A 22307-nucleotide genomic window follows, 5' to 3' on the forward strand; every position below is an offset into this window, starting at 1 on the left:
TTTAAATGTGTCCATATCTCTATTTTCTTATGAAAAGTAAAACCATTATCTCAAATTTATATTGAAAACAGTAAATATACTTGCCATATTTCATAGCCACATTTTCCAAAGTATTTTCTCTTTTTAAAACTTGGATACAATATGTTCTGTAGTTAAGTATAATGAATATGATGAAGTGAAAATTTCAAAACATACAACTATGTACGCACACACACTTAACACAGACCAGAGGGAGAGTCTAGCTGTTCTAATTTATGATTATTTGGGGTTTCATGCATATCCTGCAAGAAAAACATACTAAGACTTTCACATCAAACATGTTATTCAAGTTTCACGTTCATATCCATTTTAAATTAGTGGCTTGTCTGTCTACTTGAAACCAATATATTAATGAGCAATTCAAATCGCCTCTATATTAATAATTTCTAACTGTGGCCTCTTAGCAAAATGGACTTATTATCATCAGATCCGATTTCCTTTGATTAACATAATTGCAAAAGTAGAAGCTCCTTCAGTTACACGTTTTTAAACTACAGAAAGACATATTTTGGCATCCATCTTTTGTCAGGCTTGCCAGCTCTCTGCTTTGTAGCTGTAATTGGATACAATGTATCAGACTAACAGGAGAATTGATCATGGCAGTGGCTCTGCTGGAATTAACACCCATTATTAGATTCACCATATAATGGAATATAAAAAAAATATGCAATGATTATAGTACCTGAAATAAGGCAGTGGAATTATTGAAAAATGAAAAAGAGTTACCAGTATAGAATGTTCCTATCTGTAGGCAAAGACTTTTAGAATTAAATCCAATGTTCCCTTTCAAAAATGATTTCATCATCGTCTCCAAAGGAGCAAAAACATTTTCAGTCCCTTCAACAACATAGCTCTTCTCTTTTGTCCGTAGGCTTAAAGCATGGAGAGGTGGTGGTGTTGTTTTTTTCCCTTACTTCAGGCATTTTGGTGATAGTCTGTATTTAAATTTGCAATCTGATGTCTTACACAGGGAATAAGCTTCTTCCTAAAGATAACTATCAAGAGTAATCAAGCCAGCTTTACAATGACCGATGTTTCAAGGTCGTATTTTGCATTAATCAAGTATATTGGCAGGTGTAAAGCACTGTACAATAAAGAAAACTGGGGACAGACTCATAATTTAATACCGAGCTTCTCATCCAGGAGTCTGCCAGAGAGATACTTGAGAACAAAGCTCTTTGACATTCAGGTTTAAATTGAAAGAAAATGAGAAACCAGATAAAGCAAGCCAACCAAATTAATTCACTCTGTAGTTTTCTCTGCTTTTTAGTGGATTTCAGAGAAATTCTCTCCTGGAGAAAGTTTGGAAGCCCTCACGAAACAATTGCTTTAGTGTTTACAGAGTATATATATTTATGTGCTTTGTGTTCAACCATATAGAAACAATATTTATTGCTCTTCTCTGGCAAATCCCCAGGAGTTTCCACGGGCTTCAGAAAATTTTCCATAAATGCTGCGCATTCTTTATATGGATCCAAGAAAACATCTACCCCAAAGCGCTTCCTGGGAGGAGACACGTGGGCACAGATACATGGGTCCATTGTGTACCTAAGTCAGTCCTCCTCCACCTGGGCCTATGCTCTGAAAGTGGCACCAGGGGCAAAAGGAGTGACCTCAAGGTAAACTTCAATCACTTGACAGTTGTGAACCTTCAGAAGAATTGTCAGTGAAGAAGTAGGCGGCATAGCTAGTTCTACTACACTTTCTGTATCTTCTAGTCCCCTAGCAAAATGAGCTTTGAGCTAGAATTCAAGGATCTGAGGTTCTATCCTGCCTGCTCCTGGAAGTCCCAGGTTCTCGTGTGTATTGCAAAGGGACTGAATTAGGTGTCCCCCAAGACTTTTTCCTCAACAATTGAATTTATTTTAATGACGAGACCATCCACATAATGACTCGTTGAACAAACATTTATCAAATGACTGCACATACTCTGCTAGTCTCTTAAGGGTTGAGCAAGTTGGATAAAGATGTGCACCCTGAAGGAGTTAGCAATCTGCTGGAGGTGACACCTCTGTAAACAAGAAACTATGAGTCAGAAAAAACAAATTTGTTTACCACTGTTACAGAGCTCAGAATAGTGCCTGTTACATCCTTGTACTTGATAAATATTTGTCAAATGAAGGACTAATATTTGAAATAGGAAATAAGTGAAAAATATGAATATTCACGTTGTATTATGCAAAAACAAAGGAGGGATTCGTTTTAACTTGGAGGATAAAGATCTCACAGAAGAGGTGGTAGCATTTCAATTGAGTTTAAACAAATGAAACAATTTTTGGTAGAAGAGAAGAGTAGGGATGAAGGATATGCTAGGCTGAGGGAGCAGCATGAGCAAAAACACAGACATGCAAATGTATGTCTGCCTCTCGGACATCACCTTGGAAGTTGGAAATCAGATATAAAGAGGAGGAAGAGCATTTCAGGCATAAACAACAGCATGGGTGAAAGCTTGGCACAAAGAGGAAACATGCTAAATTGGAAGAACTGAAAGAATTTAAGTGTAGTAGGATCATACAATTTTAGGAAAAACTGTGCTACAAAATGAGGCAGCAAAGCAGAGGCGTGGTTTGTGATGTCCCAGCCCCAGGATCACAAAGCTAGGAGACAGTAGCCCATCCGCTGGCTACTCAGCATCATTCATCCACACCCTTCTGCGTATGTATGAACAACCAGCCAACAAAAACATCTCTCATTGTACAAATAAGATGCTCTCCCTAAAATAATGAGGCACAAAGGTGCCTCACCCTCCCCTTCCTGAAACTTTCTAGAGTTCTGAGGTGGGAATTGATTTTTTTCACGTCGGCTTCCATGCTGTCGGTATCTGGGGGTTTGCTTCCTCACTCCATCAGCTGTTCCTTTTCTAACAATTTGTTGATGTCTCTCATCTTCTGTTGTCCTCTCTTCTCTCCTATTCTGTTTGCCCTTCTAGGTTCATATCTCTGTTCCACTTCTGTCACTTCAGTAGGTTTTGGGAAAGGAAAGCTGAAAATGAGTATATCTTGTAGCAATGCCGTGAATGCCCCAGCCCATATTCTCTGAGCCTGCCTCTGAGGACAACTGCTGTCCCAGGGACCCGTTTCCATATACACCGAGAGTGCCTGTGTCTCCCTCATCCTCTACCAGTGTCTCTTCTGGAGCCCATAGACTCATTCAGCGTAAGCATAGGACAGCCTAGAAATGCGACAGATTCATTACTCACGGGGGCACCACTCAACCAGTGAAGGTAAGAGACTCCTCCCTGTTCCTGAAAGGACAGCCCTATAGCCCCCAGCAGGATCAAATCTCATTTGCTCACAGCGGTCATCTGACCGCTAGTGCACTCTGTTGACTTTATCCCTTTTAGTTTTACCTTCCCACTCCTTCACGCGTGCTCTTGGGATCACTGGCCAGATCAACTACCTGCATCCAAGTCTGTTCCTCAGAGTCTGCTTCTGGGGGAACCCAGTCTGAAACCTGTTCAATTTACTGTGTTATACAAATATATTCTTTGTTTTCACTCACTTATTGAGAAGGTGAATCTCTCAGACATTGTGAAATTGAACTGGTAACTTGTATTATTATTAGTTATTTCTATGTTTATCATATATATACTTTTGTATGTATATATATATGTACACACATATATATGCAAGTATGTATATATATTCTATCTATATAAAATCCACACTTGACCTTATGTTTATTGACAGTAGGAACTATGACTTCCACTTGTATATGGCTCTAGAATCTAATATAACCCAATGCAAACAGAAGGTGCTCAGCAAGTGTTTCTTGATTGATCATTCTTATTTTTAGCCTTCACATAGAGTGTACATTATTATACACAAAATCAACAATATTTATATTAGATAATTTATACATTATTAAATTTAACAAATATTTCATACCTCCTATATGCAAAAGCATGGTGGAAACCCTAAAGTCAGAATTAAGGAACTTAATATGATGTGTTATAGGCTCTATACAGCATATAATCACTGAAAAAAAATGAATCTACCAAAAAAATGAATTTATAGAAACTAATATTTATTTATTTTAAGATTTTACTTATTTATTCATGAGAGACGGAGAGAGAGAGAGAGAGAGAGAGGCAGAGACACAGGCAGAGGGAGAAACAGGCTCCATGCAGGGAGCCCAACGCGGGACTTGATCCCGGGACTCCAGGATCACGCCCTGGGCCGAAGGCAGGCGCCAAACCGCTGAGCCATCCAGGGATCCCTGAAACTAATATTTATTATGAAGAAAAGGGATGGATTAGGTAGACATGATTGGAAATAGTTTCGAGAAGTAGTTGAGATAGGCCTTGAGAAGTTGGTAGGGTTGAAATAGATAGAGAAGGGGGAGAGCATTCCAGTGTTGGAGTGCAGAGTGAGAAATTGATGGTAGTAAAGATAAAAAAACACGGAGAATGAAGCTAAAGGGACCTGAATGAACATGAGTGAGGAAGAGATGACCTGACTGGAGGTTAGTTTTCTGTTGAGTAGCCATAGAAAATAAGCAATATAATAATAATAATAATAATAATAATAATAATAATAATAATAGGAAAAGAAGAAATGGGTGGGGGTGATCATAAGGTACAAACTTCCAGTTATAAAATAAGTCCTGGGGATATAATGTACAGCTTGGTGACTAATAATACTGTGTTGTATATTTGAAAGTTGCTAAGAGAATAGATCTTTAAAGTTCTCATCACAAGACATGACACTGTGTGTAACGGTGGTGGATGTTAATGACACTCACTGTGATGATCATTTTACAACATACATGTATATCAAATCATTGTGTGGTATGCCCAAAACTAATACAATGCTATATGTCAACTGTAGCTCAATTTAAAAAAAAGAAACAATAAAAAGTGAAGTTATTAGAAGTTGGAAGGCAGTAGAGGTTTCTAGAGAATGTGTAAATAAATGGCAATCAAGTTGAAGGGTCTTCAGTGGATCTTTTGATGAGGAGTTCAGCTGTGAATCAGGGTCACGCTCTCCAGAAACTGGAAGGATTGCCTTTGAGAGCATTTATAAGATACAACTCGGCCACCTTCCACTTTGCATTTAGCAGCTAGCCAAACTCTGTGGTATGACTGATACCCCACACATATCTCCAGATCATATAGGGCCAAATGCCTACATGAGTCAGACTTCTTAACTAGCTAAAGGCCTTAGCAGGTATAGCAGTTTTCCAGGGTGACTATAACCAAAAAGAAAAGAAAAGGAAAAACAAATTTAAAAAGAAGAAAAAGAAGAAGAAGCAATGGAGGGCTTTTAAAACCCAAGGAATTTAGACTTTGTCACTGAAACAAGAAGGATTTTTTGAAGAATTTGTGAACATTAACTGTAAATAAAGTAGTGGTTGGACTGAAGAGGATTCGTTGGCGTGTTGCACAGGAAGAGGGGTGGAGCAAGGGGGCGGCCAAGGCCCCAAGTACAGCTTACTTTACCTAGACTCCTCAGGTCTCTTCTACCTTCTAGTTAAGTAAACATTTTCCTCTGTCATCTACTCTGCATTTAAAATAATTATTTTGGGGGCACCTGGGTGGCTCAGTCAGTTGAGTGTCTGCCTTCGGCTAAGGTCATGATCCTGGGGTCTTGGGATTGAAGTCCTGCATCTTGCTCCCTACTCAGTAGAGAGTCTGCTTTTCCCTCTCCCTCTGCCGCTCCCCCTGTTTGTGCATGCTCTCTCTCTCTCTGTCAAGTAAATAAATAAAATCTTTAAAAAATAAGATAAAATTATTATTTTTGAATTGTCATGCTTCCTTCTTTTAGATCATAGTGTTTTATTCCTTAAAAAGATTACCAGTTTACGGGATCCCTGGGTGGCGCAGCAGTTTAGCGCCTGCCTTTGGCCCAGGGCGCGATCCTGGAACCCAGGATCGAGTCCCACGTTGGGCTCCCGGTGCATGGAGCCTGCTTCTCCCTCTGCCTGTGTCTCTGCCTCTCTCTCTCCCTCACTGTGTGCCTATCATAAATAAATAAAATAAAATAAAATAAATAAAAAGATTACCAGTTTATAAAACAAAGTTTAAGCAACTAGAAGACTGCATTCTCTTCCTCCCAGACTGGGAAAGAGGGTGGATAGATTTTAGCCTGGTTTCATTGAAATTTCTTTTATTTTTTATTTTTGAGTTTTGAGGGGGAGAGAAAGAGAAAGAACCAGCAGAGAGGCTGGGGCGGAGGGAGAGAAGGAGAGAGAGAATCCCAAGCAGACTCCATGCACAGTCCTATGTGGGGCTCTATCTCACAACCCTGAGATCATAACCTGAGCCAAAATCAAGAGCCAGTCACTTAACCAACTGAGCAACCCAAGTACCTCTGTCTCATTGAATTTTAAGATAACTTTTTCTTTTGTAATTTTAAGCTTTTCTATTAAACATTAATGTGATGGTTAGGGGTGCCTGGCTGGCTCAGTTGGTAGAGCATGCAACTCTTGATCTCGGGGTCATGAGTTAAAGCCCCATGTTGGGTGTAGAGATGACTTTAAAAATAATAATACATAAAAAAATAAAATGATGGCTATACAGATGAGTTTATACATTCCAGTTTTGAAGTTTAGATTGTTATTATGAGTATTTCCATCAGAAAGTCATTGTCATTCCAAATTATCTTACTTTATATATTGCTAAATTTTAAGATGATTCTGCTACTATAGAAAAATGTTTTCCCCCCATTTTTCTCAGATGTAAAATAGAAACCAATGGAAAAATCTTTGACTAAAATTCACTTTTAAGGAATGCTTTTATGTAAATATGGTGATGTACACATGTACCTGGGAATACCACAAATCTAGCATTCTACCAGGAATATATTAATATTTTTAGCAGAACCTTTTACCAGCTAGATATAGCTTGGTCATATGCAAATTAGAAATATTTTAGAAGTTATTTTCATCTACTAATTTGGTGTTTCCTTTAATTATTATTCAGTAAACTATATTTGTTGTTTGTCTGTTTTTAAATATTTATTTATCTGACAGAGAGAGAGAGCACAAGCAGGGGGCAGAGGGAGAGGGGGAAGCCGACTTCTCACTGAGCAGGGAGCAGGACGTGGGGCTCGATCCCAGGATCCTGGAATCATGACCTGACCCAAAGACACTTAACTGACTGAGCCACCCAGGCACCCCATGAAATTGTATTTGATTTAAAAAAAAAAAAAACCAAAAGCATAACTTTTCCTTCATCGTTGTGCTTCAATTTGTCCTTTTCCTCAACAAGCATTTCCTGAGCACATTGTAGGGGCCACGCTGTCAAGTGCTTGGGTACAAACAGGACTCCTACTAAGGTCTCTTCAGGGTCCTGTTTGCAGGTAGGGGCCAGACTGGTGAGAAATGAGACCAAGTGTAATGATGACTCACAGGGCTCCAAGCAGGGTGTGGTAAGAAAGACAAGAATAGGATAGGCCCAGGCACCTGGTGGCTCAGTGGCTGAGTGTCTGCCTTTGGCTCAAGTCATGATCCTGGGGTCCTGGGATCGAGTCCTGCCTCAGGATCCCCAGAGGGAGCCTGCCTTCCCTCTACCTATATCTCTGCCTCTCTGTCTCTCATGAATAAATAAATTAAATCTTTAAAAAAAAAAAACAGGATAAGGCAAGAAAAGGAAAGGATCAGGACAGGAGATGTGATATTTGAATTGAGTCTGAAAAGATGAGAAAACTTGTAGCTGAGAGGGTTGGAAAAAAATGGAATTCCTGATGGAGGCAGTGAGATCCAATGCTGTGGCATCCCAGCAGCCCTTTTGCCCAGGCTGGCCTCCAGCTATGGATGAAAATGGGAGGGAAGGTTTTTAGAGTCAAAGAAAACTTGTTTTTCTTTAAAAACTCAGAGGCTTTGTTTTCTTTAATAACTCAGAGCCTAGACACATTCTAAATGTGCATTGTGAGGTCATGATGTGTGTTGTGATACATCAGCACTTGATAGCGGATTACATAATTCTTGTATTCTCTTCTCTTCTGGGAGCTTCAAATGATATAATCTTCCTTTTGCCCACTCTTGTCTCATTATACCTCTAATTCCATTAATTCTGTCTTTTAAAATAATTCTCTTTCTTACCATACCCAACTTCAGATAAAACTACTTGAGACCAAAACCCAGCACTGTTGATAACAATTCACATCTAGAAATTTAGATCAGGTTCATAATTCATAGATTCAAAAGATCTTCCAGTATCAGACCCACCTTAAATATCTGTTCCTTTCAACTCCTTCTATTTGTAATATTACTTGTGCATTACATTCCAGGTACTTTGTTATAGTCTAGGTACTGTGGTTGATAGAAATGAATGAAATAGACAAAGATTCTGACCTGATGCAACTTATATTTCAGTAATCACAACACTCTGAAAGATTGCTTCTTTTCTCCCACATAGCCAAAGGATTTATTAAAACAAGACTGCTACCTAAAGTAGGGTTTTCTTTCATGGGCTTTGCATAGCCACTGGGGCAAGAAGATATATATATATTTTATTACAGGGGTAAAAGACTTTTTTTGTAGCCGGTTCTATAGGGATAGACCAGTTTGATGTGGCATATTTTCTCTAGTTTATCTTTTGAAAGATGAATGTTTGAAGGTACTAAAAATATAATGGTTCCAGAGACAGATAAGTGGGTGAAGAGAGAAATATTTAAAGACAAGTTATTTGAAGCCTTCCTTGCCTTGTGCTTCAGTGAGGAGAGAGATAGAGAAGCAGCCACCAAATGACTAATGCATCAGTAATAGCTGAGGTATACTTTATATAGGCAGAAGAGAAACATAGTAAGAAAGTAGAGACAACTAAATAGAGAATCCTGCTATGGCATTTAAAAAGTCTGATTATTGAAATTGCGACTGATTTGGGGGTGCCTGGCTGGCTTAGTCAGTAGAACATGCCACTCTTGATCTCAAGGTCATGAGTTCGAGCCCCATGTGTGGTGCAGAGTTTACTTTAAAAAATTAAATAAAATTGCAATGGATTCAAAATAGAATATTTTAAGTTGTATTTTTTGATCAAAGTTCTTATGTGGTATTTTATAGATGCTGTGCCTACCCCCTCAGAAAAGAGCCCATCTCTGCAGACAAATGTGAGTTTGGACAAGAAATCAGACAGTACCATTACGAATACTGTAACCAAAAACCCTTTGCACATACGTCTAGAGAAACAGTCAGCTGCAAAAAGTTTTGAAACACTGACAACTTTACCATCATTTTGGTCATCAGATAAAGAAGAGTTTATCGGCCCTAATTTAAGGATGTCAAAATCAGATTCTACTTTCTATAACCAGGCCTCTGTAGAGACACTCTATGTCTCTCCCTCATTTAAAACATTTGACCCAGTGAAGGAGATTATAAGTAATAAGGACTTTCAGAAGCCAGCACAATCCAGCATTTTTCAGATGGATGAGGAAAACCTCAAGCCTGTGACCACATGGGGTAAGTCTACACATGCGCGCATGTACACACACACACACTCTTTTTTTTTTTTTAAGATTTTATTCATGAGAGACACATGGAGAGAGAGAGTTGAGACACAGGCAGAAGGAGAAGCAGGCTCCATTGCAGGGAGCCCGATGTGGAACTAGATCCCAGGACTCCAGGATCACGCCCTGGGCCAAAGGCAGGCACTAAACCGCTTAGCCACCCAGGGATCCCCACACACCCTCTTTTGAAGCATTCTTCTGCTACTTTTCTATGCTTTCTGCCTCTGTTTTTGGTTCCCTTCTTTCACTCTTCATCCAGTGTTACTAAAATATGCACACCAGAGAGAGGCACTTCTCAGTTAGGAAAGCATCCCTTTTATTAAAGACCTGAGAGGCAATTCATCATAGGGGGTTCCAAGTGCTTGGTTGAAGCACAAGTTCTGAGCAGTTCTTTTTTTTTTTTTTTTTAGATTTTTTTAAATTTCTTTATTCATGAGAGACACACAGAGAGAAGCAGAGACACAGGGAGAGGGAGAAGCAGGGAGCCTGAGAGGAGCCTGATGCGGAACTCCATCCCAAGACTCCGGGATTGTGCCCTGAGCCAAAGGCAGATGCTCAACCACTGAGCCACCCAGGCTTCCCTAAGCAGTTCTAATGCTGAACAAACTAGAAAGAACTCACATTAAATAAGAGCTTCCTGTTAGGCATTTAGGTTACTTATTAAGAGACGATATAAAAAAGAATTTGTTACTATGTTTATTGGCACATACAAATAATATATATCTGTGTGTTTGTGTGCACATGGGGCCTTTTTTTTTTTTTTTAAAGGGCTGTATACTGATTGCAAAAAAGCAGTGGAGAACCTTTTCCTTTTTCTGTCCCATAAAACATTAAAAGGATTTCAGTATTCTTGAGCCTGGATGGTAAAGCATAAAGCCAATTGGGAATTCAGGCTGTTGGTTGTCAGTTACCAAATCCTGCATTGTATAATTATTCTTTCCTCTTTAAACCTAATTAATAGAAGAATAACTTGCTCATGCAGTTTGTTTTTTTTTTTTTTTAAGATTTTTTATCTGTTAGAGAGAGAGCACCATCATGGGGGGTACAGAGGGGGAGGGAGAATTGAATGGGAAGCAAGCAGCTCCCCACTAAGCAGGGAGCCCAATGTGGGACTTCATCCCAGGACTGTGGGATCATGACCTGAGCCAAAGGCAGACACTTAACTGACTCAGCCACCCAGCGCACCTGCTCATTAATTTTTCAGATGGATGTAGTGTTACTGGTTTTTTGTATAATAATGCTTACTAACTTATACAAATACAATGTTTTATTATAAATATTTTAAACTGCCTCAAACTCAGGTCAGAAGTACCATCATATATGTACAACAATAGAAGCCAGCGCATTGAGGCTATAAAGAAAGTTACTTCTGTGTTAGTTAGGTCAGTGAATGATAGATTCTCCTTGGTGCCTTTCCCAGGACTTCAGGGTATCAAATAGCCTAAAAATAAACTGATTCTTAGTTTTGTTACCAAATAAACTGTCCTGCAGAGACTACCAATGTGGAAACCACTCAGTACTGGTCACCGTGACTGTGATGGTTTATATGTGTAGCTGTTGCCTGGGAAGTTGTTACTCTGACTTCATTTCTTTCACAAATACCACAGAAGGATAATTGAAAATAGGTTTTGGCTACTGCCTGTGTACCAAGCACACTTAGTTATAAATTTATAAACATCAGCTGGAAGTGTCTCGAAAGCCAGTTAGCAAGGAAGATTTTTGCTTCTATAATGAAGTAGATAGTATTATCTAACCGTCCCACCAAAACTGGTTAAAGCTGGAAAACTATTAAAAGCTGGTTTGAAGTCCTGTAAAACAACCAAGATAGAAAATACATAATGAGGTCAAGATCCTAGGAAAAGGACTGTGATACTGTAATATAATAAGAAATATATATTTGGTCTTCATCCCTGATTCCTGGCCCAGAGCTCCTAAAACCCTTGGAATTTCCTGAGTGATAGGGGTGAGAAAAGTGTCTTTTTGTTATTTGTCATAAGCCCCTTTCTTGCATGCCTGTTTATTCTAGGGTGACCGTTGGAGGTTGGGAGCTGGTTGCCAGAGTAACCAATCAGGTCATTAGAGGTTTAGAACTTCAGTCCCACCCCTTGATCTATAGGGATGTTGAGTTAATCACTCTTGACCAATGATTTGATCAATAATGTCTGTAATGGAACCTTCATAAAAAGCCCTAGGCAGTGGGGTTTAGAGAGCTTCCAGGTTAGTGAACACATGAAGTTTCTGGGAGAGTGGCATACCCAGAGAAGGCTTGGAAGCTCTGGGCCCTTTCCCCATACCTTCCCTGTGCATCTTTTCCATTTGGCTCTTCCTGACTTATATCCTTTACAATAAACCAGTAACGGTAAGTAAAGCACATTCCTGAGTTCCATGAGCCATTGTAGTGATTTATCAAACCCAAAGAGGGGATCATGGGATCCCTCAATTTATAGCTGGCAGGTCAGAAATACGGGAGGCCTAGACTTTTGATTGGTTCTAAAGTGGTAGGTAGTCTTGAGATTAAGGGATTGAGCCCTTAATCTCTGGGAGCTGCACTAACTCTGAGTAGTGTCAGCATTGAATTAAATTATAGGACACTCAGTTGATGTCCACAGAGAATCAGAGAAATCCTTGTGTGTGAAACCCACACATTTGGTGTCAAGTGATGTGAATAAAGTAGGAAACTAGTTTACTTTCAGTTGGTTCCACATTCACCTGTTTTCCCAGCATGGATCTTTTGCCTGTTAGCAGAGCAGGATGACAGAAACTGAGGGAAAAATCACAGGCCTGGACTCTCCACTGTCTCACTGAGCTTGGGAGACAGGATTGGAATTTGGGGCTTCCCAGGGAGAAGGGACTCCAGGGGCCAATATTCCAGAGGAGAGGAACTCACAGAGGAGAAAGCCCAAAAATCTTTGTGTAATTTCTTACTGAAACATCTGCCTCCTGCTAAAGATGCACACATTCTGGATGTGATGCCGAGAAACTAAATGGGAAGCAGCTTCGAAGGGGCCAGCATGCTACACAGAGATTCTGATAATCTCAGGGTGCTAGGAGACAGGAGTTCAGGATCTGAAGGATCTGAACAAGTTGTGTGGCTCTGGTTAGTACTCCATGTTCTCAGCTGGTTCCTCCACAGGCCACACCCAAAACATCAGAACTACAGCCTGGGTTAAGGGCAGAGCAGAACCAGAACAGCCCTCATAGATGCTGAAATCCAGCTCCAGCTAGAGCAAAGTCATTGCTTTATAGCCCATCTGTCTTCTAGAAGACAACAAAATCCTTCCTTAAGAGCTCCTATCACTTTTCATGCAAAATTTTTGGCATTTAAAATACAGTAGAAAAACAGGTAATGGAAACAGACCCTCAAATAAGCTAGATAACTGACATTACAAGATACTTTAAAATAGCTGTGATAAATATTAGCAAGAGCACAGAGGGAAAGATGGAGAATTTCATCAGATACTAACATCTATAAAGAAAGAATGAAATGAAAGTTCCAGAGCTGAAAAATACAGTAGCCAACATTAAGCCCCTGAGAGTACTACTCAGTCATGGCCTGGGGTATCAAAGAGAGCCTCACTGGCAGAGGTGCTGGACAGTTATTCAAGAAATCAACAGGGAGGGAAACTCAGAAGGGGTGAACCCCACCCCACATTCTGTTTATAAACTCAACCTGAATCCTTGACTGACTGTTAAACTATACATGGAGGGGAAGACCCCAGTGTATTCAGTAGGGGGGAAAAAATGAGCACTGGAAATTATAAATAAATATGTGGGTAAATATAAAATGCTGTATACTTTATTATGATGATTTTTAAATGCAATATGATGTTTTATGGCAAAATTTTCCTACTGTATTTTGGGTTTTAAGACATGGAGATGTAGTATATATTGAAGCAGAGCACAAAGAATGGCTGAATTGTGTAGTTGTTAGCAGCCCAGGTTCTGGAGTCACACTGCCTGGGTTCATAATCTCAGCCTAGCCACTGGTGGCGTGCCCTCCAGGCATCAGTATATTCATCTGTGGAGTGGACACAGGGATGGCATTGCCACACACATGGAGGGGCTCCATGAATTCACAAACATGAAGCAGATCTGAGTAATCCGGTACCTAGCAAGTACCACAGAAAAGTTTGCTATTACTCCAGTGCCTCTATATTTGATTCCACTTTTACAGTTCTAGGCCTGCAGCCCCCTGCTAACCCTCCAGACCCACTCTGGTTATTTCCCCAAAGTACCCAGGAGTTCCTTGCTTATTATTCTCAGGAATGAGGAAACTCCGGTGCTTCCAGAAAGGGCCTTCCAGGCTGAGGAATAGTGTGCAGTTGTGATTGTACTAACCGAAGGGTTTCTAGGGAGCTCCAGTTCATTCTCCACAGAGCAGCCAGAGATGTGAGCCTGATATTTCCCCATGGAAGCCCCAGACTTCTGGAGTGTTCCTAAAGATCAAATAGGCTTCCGTGCCCTGCGATGGCTAGCTTCTGCCTCTCCAAGCAGTCTGGTGTTCTTTCCATTTGTCAGGTAAATTGTTTTCACCACCTTTGTACTGTTGTTCCCTCGACTGGAACACTTCTGATCCACCCTTTCCCCAGTTCTCTCCTACTTATCCTTCAGGGGTCATCAGCTCAAACATCACTTCTGTAAGATTTCCTGACCCCCTCAATGATCTCAGATCCCCCTTCCACTATACGTTGTCTAAGCACATATAATTATCCTTCTAGCATGTATTATCATCCTAATTCAGTATAATTACACATGCGTTGAATTATTTAATGTCCCCTCCACCCCCCAAGTAGAATGTCCCCTTTCTCAGGGAAGGAACCGTGTCTGCCTGTTTATTATTATATCCCCAGCACCAATCACAGTGTCTTGTACATAATAGGTACCCAATATATAATAAGTGAATTAAAAGCAGCCTAGTAAAGCAGGAATGAAATATGAGGAAATAACAGAAGAAAGCCCTGGAAAATTATGCCGGGACAGATGAGGAGGAGATGTGTGTGAGAGGTTAGACTTTATTTTGAAAAGAATGCAAATCACTAAGGGTGTTAGGCCAGGTGAGCAGCTTTTTAAATGTGGTTTAGAAAAATCACTGAGGTCGGGGAATGTGGAGGATTGATGCAGAGGCTGGGGCAGGGAGCCCGGCAGGGGCTATTGCCTAGAAAGAAACCCGGTGGGACAAGGTGGGGGTAACCCTGAGATGGGCTAGAATCCAGAACAGAAATACACTCACCTCAGGGCCTGCAGGGAAGGAGGGAAAAGGATGTATCAGATGTGAGGGAAGGGTTTGGTGGCTCTTAATAATTAAGACGTATTGAGCTTTCCTGTGCCACTCATTATATCATGGCCTCTATATCTTATTGTCCGAGGTCACCCACCCAGACTGAGGGGTTTGGAGTGCTGTAAGTGTGGTGAAAGGACTGGTAAGATTTCGAATAGCCACTTCAGAAAATGGAAGAAAGAGCCGATAAGACACTGGTTCGATGAAGGAGCCGTAATTTGTAGGGATTCTGATTTGCAGGATCCTTTTCTCCAATAGTGCTGAGCAGCCTGGGGGTAGGAAGGAAAAAGGCAGATATTTGAACTGAAATAGGGTTAGGACAGGAACTGGCAAACCATAGCTTTGGGGTTAAAGGAGGCCACTCCCCGTTTTTGTAAATAAAGTTTTATTGGAACACAACCAGAGTAATTGTTTTACACATAATCTTTGTTTGGTTTTGTACTACAACAGCAGAGCTGAGTAGTTGCAGTAGAGACTGTATGTCCCAGAAAGCCTAAACTATTTACAATCTGGTCCCTTACAGGAGACGTTTGCTGATTCCTGGATTAGGAATGAATAACAGGGGTGCCTGGGTGGTTAAGCAGCTGACTTCAGCTCAAGTCATCATATCAAGGTCCTGGATCCAGCCCACATGGGCTCCCTGCTCAGTGGGGAGTCTGCTTCTCTCCCTCTGCCTCTGACACTCCCCCTGCTTGTGCTTGCTCGCTCTCATGTGCACTCTATCAAATAAATAAGTAAAATCTTTTTTTTTTTATTAAAAAAAAGGAATTAACAGAGCAGAAAACATGGTGGGGAGGTGACGGGGGGAATGGAGCAAAAAAGTGGTTGCAGTGAGGGATAATGGGATCCTAGACTAGACAAAAAAGGAGAGTCAGGTGGGCATTGATGAGGTGAGAAAAAATAAAAGGATCATTGGATCTACTGTCTCAATGAGTCCAAAGTGCAGATGGATTAAAAGGAGTGAGAGGTCTAGAAGTAATCAAGTGGGAAAGTAACCTTGGAAAGCAAGACTTCAGAGTAGGGCGGTTCTGCGTGATGACATGTCCTAGAGAGGGCTCAGAGGAACAGCTGAAGGTGACTCCTGGTTGAGAAATTCAGGAAATGATGAGGTAGGATTTAAGGCTAGTCTCCATGGGCGCTGCGTGATGGAGGCTAGAAAAGTCAGTGTCTATTTTCTGTTTTTTATCTTTTATTGTTTTAAGAAGTATTTGTGTGTATGAAGGCTCTGGGCCAGTTGGTGGTATAAACTCTTTGGAGATAATGAGCTGGGTAAATTTAAAAAGACTTGCACACTGGGATGCCTGGGTGGCTCAGTGGTTGAGCATCTGCCTTTGGCTCAGGTTGTGAACCGGGAGTCCTGGGATAGAGTCCTGAATCGGGCTCTCTGCAGGGAGCCTGCTTCTCCCTCTGCCTATGTCTCTGCCTCTCTTTCTGTGTCTCTCATGAATAAATAAGTAAAATTTAAAAAAAAAACAACAACAAAAACTTGTGCACTCACATTGTACCAGATCTCAGCCACCAGGGACCTGGCCAAGGCGGCACATTAGTATTTTCATTCTAATATTTTCATCAAATGACAGATTTGCTGCAGCGACCTCCTTTGACCTTTTGATACTAAATAACCCTGTTCCTAGACCAGCCCATTCTCACTCCTCTTCCATTTAAATTTTAAGTTATTTATCTGTAGGTCAAACTATTCCTTTAAGTCATTAGATCGTTTGTCATGCACACTGAAAAGAAAAAAAAGAGTAGGTGCACAGAAGCCAGATATAACATTATATTCATGATCCACAGTTTGAGTAAGCGTGTTAGACGACTCTGGACTTACTTTCTAATTTTGGGGGGAGGAAAAAAACCTATACATTCTCATGCTGGGATAGTGGTGAGCATTCTCACTGGCTCCATCCTTTGTTTATAGCTCATTGATTCCATTTTTGTATTCTGGATTTCAGTAGTGGTTGTTCTGTAGAGCTGTTTTTCAGCTCATCTTTGCTAAGGAAAGAAACCAAACATCACACACACACACACACACACACACACCCTTTAACTTTTTGTCTGTAAAATTTTCAGAGCCAGGATAATGAACATTTCCCAAAAAGAAATGGGGAAAATGATAATAAACAGCTCTGTACAGTCTTAGCCAGCCCTGAGCTCCTGGTCAGGTCGGTTCAGAAGCAGCATGCAGAGTGGAGGGTGGAAGGGAATCTTTTTTTTTTTTTTTAAATCTTTTTTTTTTTTAATTTTTTTTTTTAACTTTTATTTATGATAGTCACAGAGAGAGAGAGAGGCAGAGACACAGGCAGAGGGAGAAGCAGGCTCCATGCACTGGGAGCCCGACATGGGATTCGATCCCGGGTCTCCAGGATCGCGCCCTGGGATCCTGGGCGCCAAACCGCTGCGCCACCCAGGGATCCCGGTGGAAGGGAATCTAATCATACCAGTCAGGGAAGTCAGGGCAGCACCCAGTTGTGCTGCCCCCAGACACGGCTGCAGCTGTACAGCTCCTGCCTCCCTTCTTGCAGACAAAAAGACACACTGATTTGATTTTTTAAATTCAGTGAACCAAATTTATAGTTCATAGGTAAGTGAGAAAAGTCATCATTAATCCAGTAATCCAACTGTCCCAATAACAATTTAGTATTCCGATGAGGGGCAGACTCATTAGCATTTCTCTCTAATCCTATGTTATTCCTAAATCTGTTTCTTTCATGTAGCTTATTTATAATAATGATACTAAAATGAATTTCCAAATATTACATTTTTAAAAATTGAGATCTGATTCATGGTACCAGAAAATGTACCCTATTAACGCATACAATTGAGTGGGTTTTAGTATATTTTTAGAGATGTGCAGTCATCAGCACTAATCCCAGAACATTTTCATCATCCCAAAAAGTCCTGCATCCATTAGCAGTCACTCCCCATTCCTCCCTCCCCCTAGCACTTCCTTCTAACCAGGAATCTGCTTTCTCTTGGATTCGCCTCCCCTAAACATTTAATGTTACGGAATCATACAATATATGCCATTTGTGTCTGGCACAGTGTTTTTAAAGTTCATCCAAGTCGCATGAATCAGTACTTCACTCTTTCTTATGGCTGAGTAATATTCCACTGTATAGATGAACTCATTTTATGTATCCATTCATCAGTTGATGGATATTTGAGTTGTTTCCACTTTTTAGATATTATGAAAAATTTTGCTGTGGATATTTATGTAAAATGTTACTTCTTACATCACAGAACAAAATCAAAATATTTTAGTTCATGTGCACAGTGACCTTGACAGTCATTATACATCAGGGACACCGAGAGGGAAGAATTGGACAAAGAACACAAAGTTTCTCTGTGTTACAGGGAACAGTTTGAAGTGTTAAGTTGACCAAGGACCCGCTGCTAACAGAAAAATTTACACTGACAGCTATAGCTGAAGAGTCTAAAAATATTCCTAGAAATGTATTTGTCGTTATATTTTTGCAATGCAGTTCTTCTAAACGCTTTTTGATTTTAAAGTTACAATATAATAATTAACTGGTCTGATGTTTTTCCTGAATTTAAAAAGTTAGAGACGACCCGTCAGCTTTTGGGATCATTTCGTCAGTACTGTCTTTAAGCAAGTGCACTAATTGGCAGGCATCTATCACATGGGGAGATTTTTCAATGCCTCATTTCTTGCTGCGTATTTGCTGCATTTCAGCTCTGATGGCTACACTGTATGAAGAGGATGAATGTTAACAAGGTAGTCAAATACCCTCCGGTGGTGAGTGGAGCCGGAGCAGGCTAACTAACGGGCAGGAGAGGCACCCTGGAGTGCAGCTTGAAGTGTCTGGTACAGCTGTGGTGTGTTTGGAAACAAAAGTAAATTGGTGTGCAGCAATTAGAGATGAAGTGGCTTTTTATGAGCAAAAGTCTGTGAATCGAAGCTCCAAAACTGTAAACAATGATAAGCCAGTTAGTCAGCAGTTGTAGCTACAAAGCGAAAGAAAGGTGGACCTCGAGGAGAAAACAGTGATTCTCAGACTTTGGCATGCATCAGAAACACCGGGAGCCTTGCTAAAACTCCTTTTCCCTCCAGGGCACAACCCCAGTCTCTGACGTAGTTTTGAGGGATGGGGCCCAAGAACTTCATTTGTGACAAATTCCCAAGTGCTGCTGCTGCTGCTGCATGTTCGGGGACCACATTTTGAGAACCCCTAGCATGAAGTTAAACCAGGTTAAAGTTAACCAGGTTATCTTTTTTTTTTTTTTTTTTTTAATTTTTTATTTATTTATGATAGTCACACAGAGAGAGAGAGAGGCAGAGACACAGGCAGAGGGAGAAGCAGGCTCCATGCACCGGGAGCCCGATGTGGGATTCGATCCCGGGTCTCCAGGATCGCGCCCTGGGCCAAAGGCAGGCGCTAAACCGCTGCGCCACCCAGGGATCCCTAACCAGGTTATCTTAATCACATTACATACACATGACTAACATAACCATGTTATCCTTTTTCAGTGAACTGCCAGAGAATGTGCTACCCCAAAAGGGGGTACACCAAGAAGGATAAAGACCAGGGATATAGACAACAGGAGATCCGACAGGAGGATGGTGCAGGGCCATGTCAGGTGACAGCTGTGACCCAGAGCACAGTGGGTGTGTGACCCAGGACGCACACGTGTTGAGGCTCTCATCATTAGCATACCCATCACCAGCAGGCCCTGGACAGACATCAGGATAAGGCTGACCTAGATTCTTCTGTGCGCTCTTCTTGTCTTGACCATGTGCTGATGAAATTCCTGTTTTCCTCCTCGTGTCCTGCTGCTGCATCGGCTGAGAATACTCATTTCACCCCCAAAATGTCTTGTGATTGGAATTTTTCCTAAAAGCTGGAGACGGGCTTCAGAGAGCTTTGAAGCAGAAAATAGAAGCCGCCTGCCCCAGCCATGTTTTTTATAGGAGGTTCAATTTGGTTTAAAGGGACATGCAGATGTAAAGCAAATAATATATATAAGTCATGTGTGTTGACAGGTCAGCATTAATTTCCCTGTTCGATGCCTGAAGCTTTCTTTTTTTATTTTAAAGTAACAAGTCTAGAGTTAGCTGCAAAGATGTTAGAACCAGATTTTGCCAATTCGTACCACCCAAGACATACACGAGTGTAAATAGATATTCTGAGACAAGAAACAGTTCTGTGTCAAAGAAAGTTTGGAAACCACTTGAATAAATTACTATAGATTTCTCAGAACTTTCAGTGTGCTAATGTTCATTGTTAATCTCCTAAAGAGAGACACGATATGCAATTGCCCAGTTTTATCTGACTTTAATATCCTGTTTTCACAAGACATCTTTTTACATCTTAAGGAACACAGTATTCCTCAGAACATGGGCTGGGAAATAATGATTTAGAATGAAGTACAAAAGAAGAGATTTAGTATGATTTTGCCTGAAATGGAGTTAAAATGTTATCAAATTTTTAATATTACGGAGAACAGGTTTGAAGGCTTTTTATTTTACTTCTTGTTTCTTGGTGAAAAAAAAAATTCTATATGTATACCCAAATGTTCCAGATCTCCGGAAGGTTGGAGTTCAGTCTCAACTGTATTTGAGCAGTTAAAGAAAAAAGTTTGTTTCACAGCTTTTGGGTACGTATAGTTGGTTGTTCATTTTGCCATAATATTCTCTGTAGAAGAAAAAAAAGATGAAGAAATCTAAGTTACAGCTTTCTCACACTTTCTACTTTAAATGCCAACTTAAAATGCCACCAGCCAGTAGAATAGGGTGTAATACTTTACTTTTCTGCTCTCTCTGGTAAGTGCAGTGTAAAAGTATGTTGGGCACGGTTCAGAGTCAAGGTGAATATTGATACTTCTATGTTAGTTTCATTTCCATGGCAGTATTGGTATATAATACATCTTTAGATTTTTCTCCACTTCCTGCTTTCAGGTGTCTTTAGGCTTATTATGAATATTTAAACAATAAAATTACAAGTAGTATGTTAACATTGAGATTTTGCTAGTGGGATTTTACATTGTAAAAATATTTTAGCTATGGCTCTCTCTTGTACGTTACATAATCTTTCTCTCCCCCTTTATACCTTTTAGTTTCAACCATCTCTGAAGGAACATCCTCCTTTTCTACGTTATCTGTGTCCCCTCCTAATTCAGCCTCTCCAGAGAAGTCTATTCATCTCTTACCCCCGATTTTGGCTGGACCTTCCTTCTGGACTCTGTCCCATCCACAGTCTTCTTCTGCTTTATATAAAGATGAAGATAAGACAGCCAGGGCTCATTACCCCTTAGCTCCTAGGGGACTAGTGTCTTCTGATGAAGAGGAAGTTGACAATCTCAATTTACTGGAATGTCTTCCAAATAACTCTGAGTCTGCCAAGAAGCAGACAAGTCCTGCTTCTGGCAGTAATTGGGAAGAGTTTTCCACCCTAAATGTAGACCACTTCACCTCTATGTCCTGTCCAAGTTTTCAGACAACCGAAGGCCTGCTGAAGGAACCTGAAGCCAACAGTTCTATTAAAGTTATCCTGGGGGAGATGAAAAATGCCATAGTCAAACTACACGAAGATCTGAGCATGGTGATACGAGAACTTCATGTCATCAATAGCCATCTGATGAGCATGAGTGGGAATAGTCAGTCACTAAGCAAATCATAGCTTCCTCTGTCTTCTGCGGGGAGCTTAGATCACATCTAAGAAGCCCAGCAGTCATTTTTGGTAGAACTCATGTGGTTCCACTTCCCAAAGACTAAATTAACCTTCTATAGATTCTCGTTATGATGGCAAAAACAGGGTGGTGGTTTGATTTTTTTCCTGTCAGGCTTATTAACAAATATCTTTCAAACCAATAAACTCATTTGGGTGGTTTATTTTTTAACGACCTTTGATAATCTTATCACATTTAGATGTGAACTAATGTTCCTTTGCAACTGAAAAGAATTTCATTCTTCTATGCTCTGGACTTTACTTTAAAATATATTAAACATTAGTGGAAGTTGTGGTAAGACCTTCAACTGCAAATGGCTATTCTAGAGCATTTGGACAAGCAGGGCAATAAGAAGCCCTTCATAGCCTGGGGTAGATGTTTCCAATGCTCTTGTGCCAAGTTTCAGATTCTGCAAACCAAGGGCCAACCAGCAATCTTTCCCTTCTTGTGGCTGCCGCCATTGGTTGGGGGTTGAGACAAGTGGCACATGGAACAGGAGTTTTTATTGTTAATGTATATTGCAAAGTGAATTCAAATGGATACTTTTTTCTTGTATTTGGGAAATAAATTTGGTATTTTTCATCTTATATGTATCTTTTTAATTCATTAAGACAGAAATTCAAGTAGAAATGTCTCGATTTTATTATATCTCTGGGAAAATGATCTAGTTTGGGGGTCACAGACCAGTACTTCTCAATCCTACTACACATTAAAATCACCGAGATGCTTTTATTTTGTTTATATTAATTTTAAAGGACAGTGCAAAAGACTCCATGACCCATCACTCAGTTTTGACAATTACCGACTAAAAGCTAAAATAATTCCTGATTATTTTGAAGAAATATGGGACATTTCAA

At 40.4% G+C, this 22307-nt stretch overlaps 1 protein-coding gene across 2 annotated transcripts in view; it reads left to right on the forward strand.

The window, feature by feature from the left end:
- ENTHD1 (ENTH domain containing 1) overlaps window positions 1-22037 on the forward strand; it is a 105671-nt gene extending 83634 nt beyond the window's left edge. For both annotated transcript variants that reach the window (XM_026017431.2, XM_072743140.1), the window contains exons 6-7: window positions 9043-9438; window positions 20839-22037. In XM_026017431.2, the coding sequence (XP_025873216.1) occupies window positions 9043-9438; window positions 20839-21401 (959 nt within the window). In that variant the 3' untranslated portion in view covers window positions 21402-22037. The remainder of the gene's footprint in view (window positions 1-9042; window positions 9439-20838) is intronic.
- Window positions 22038-22307: the final 270 nt, after the last annotated feature.

Source organism: Vulpes vulpes, chromosome 16, assembly GCF_048418805.1.
Source record: "Vulpes vulpes isolate BD-2025 chromosome 16, VulVul3, whole genome shotgun sequence".
In the NCBI taxonomy this organism is placed as follows: Eukaryota; Metazoa; Chordata; class Mammalia; order Carnivora; family Canidae; genus Vulpes; species Vulpes vulpes.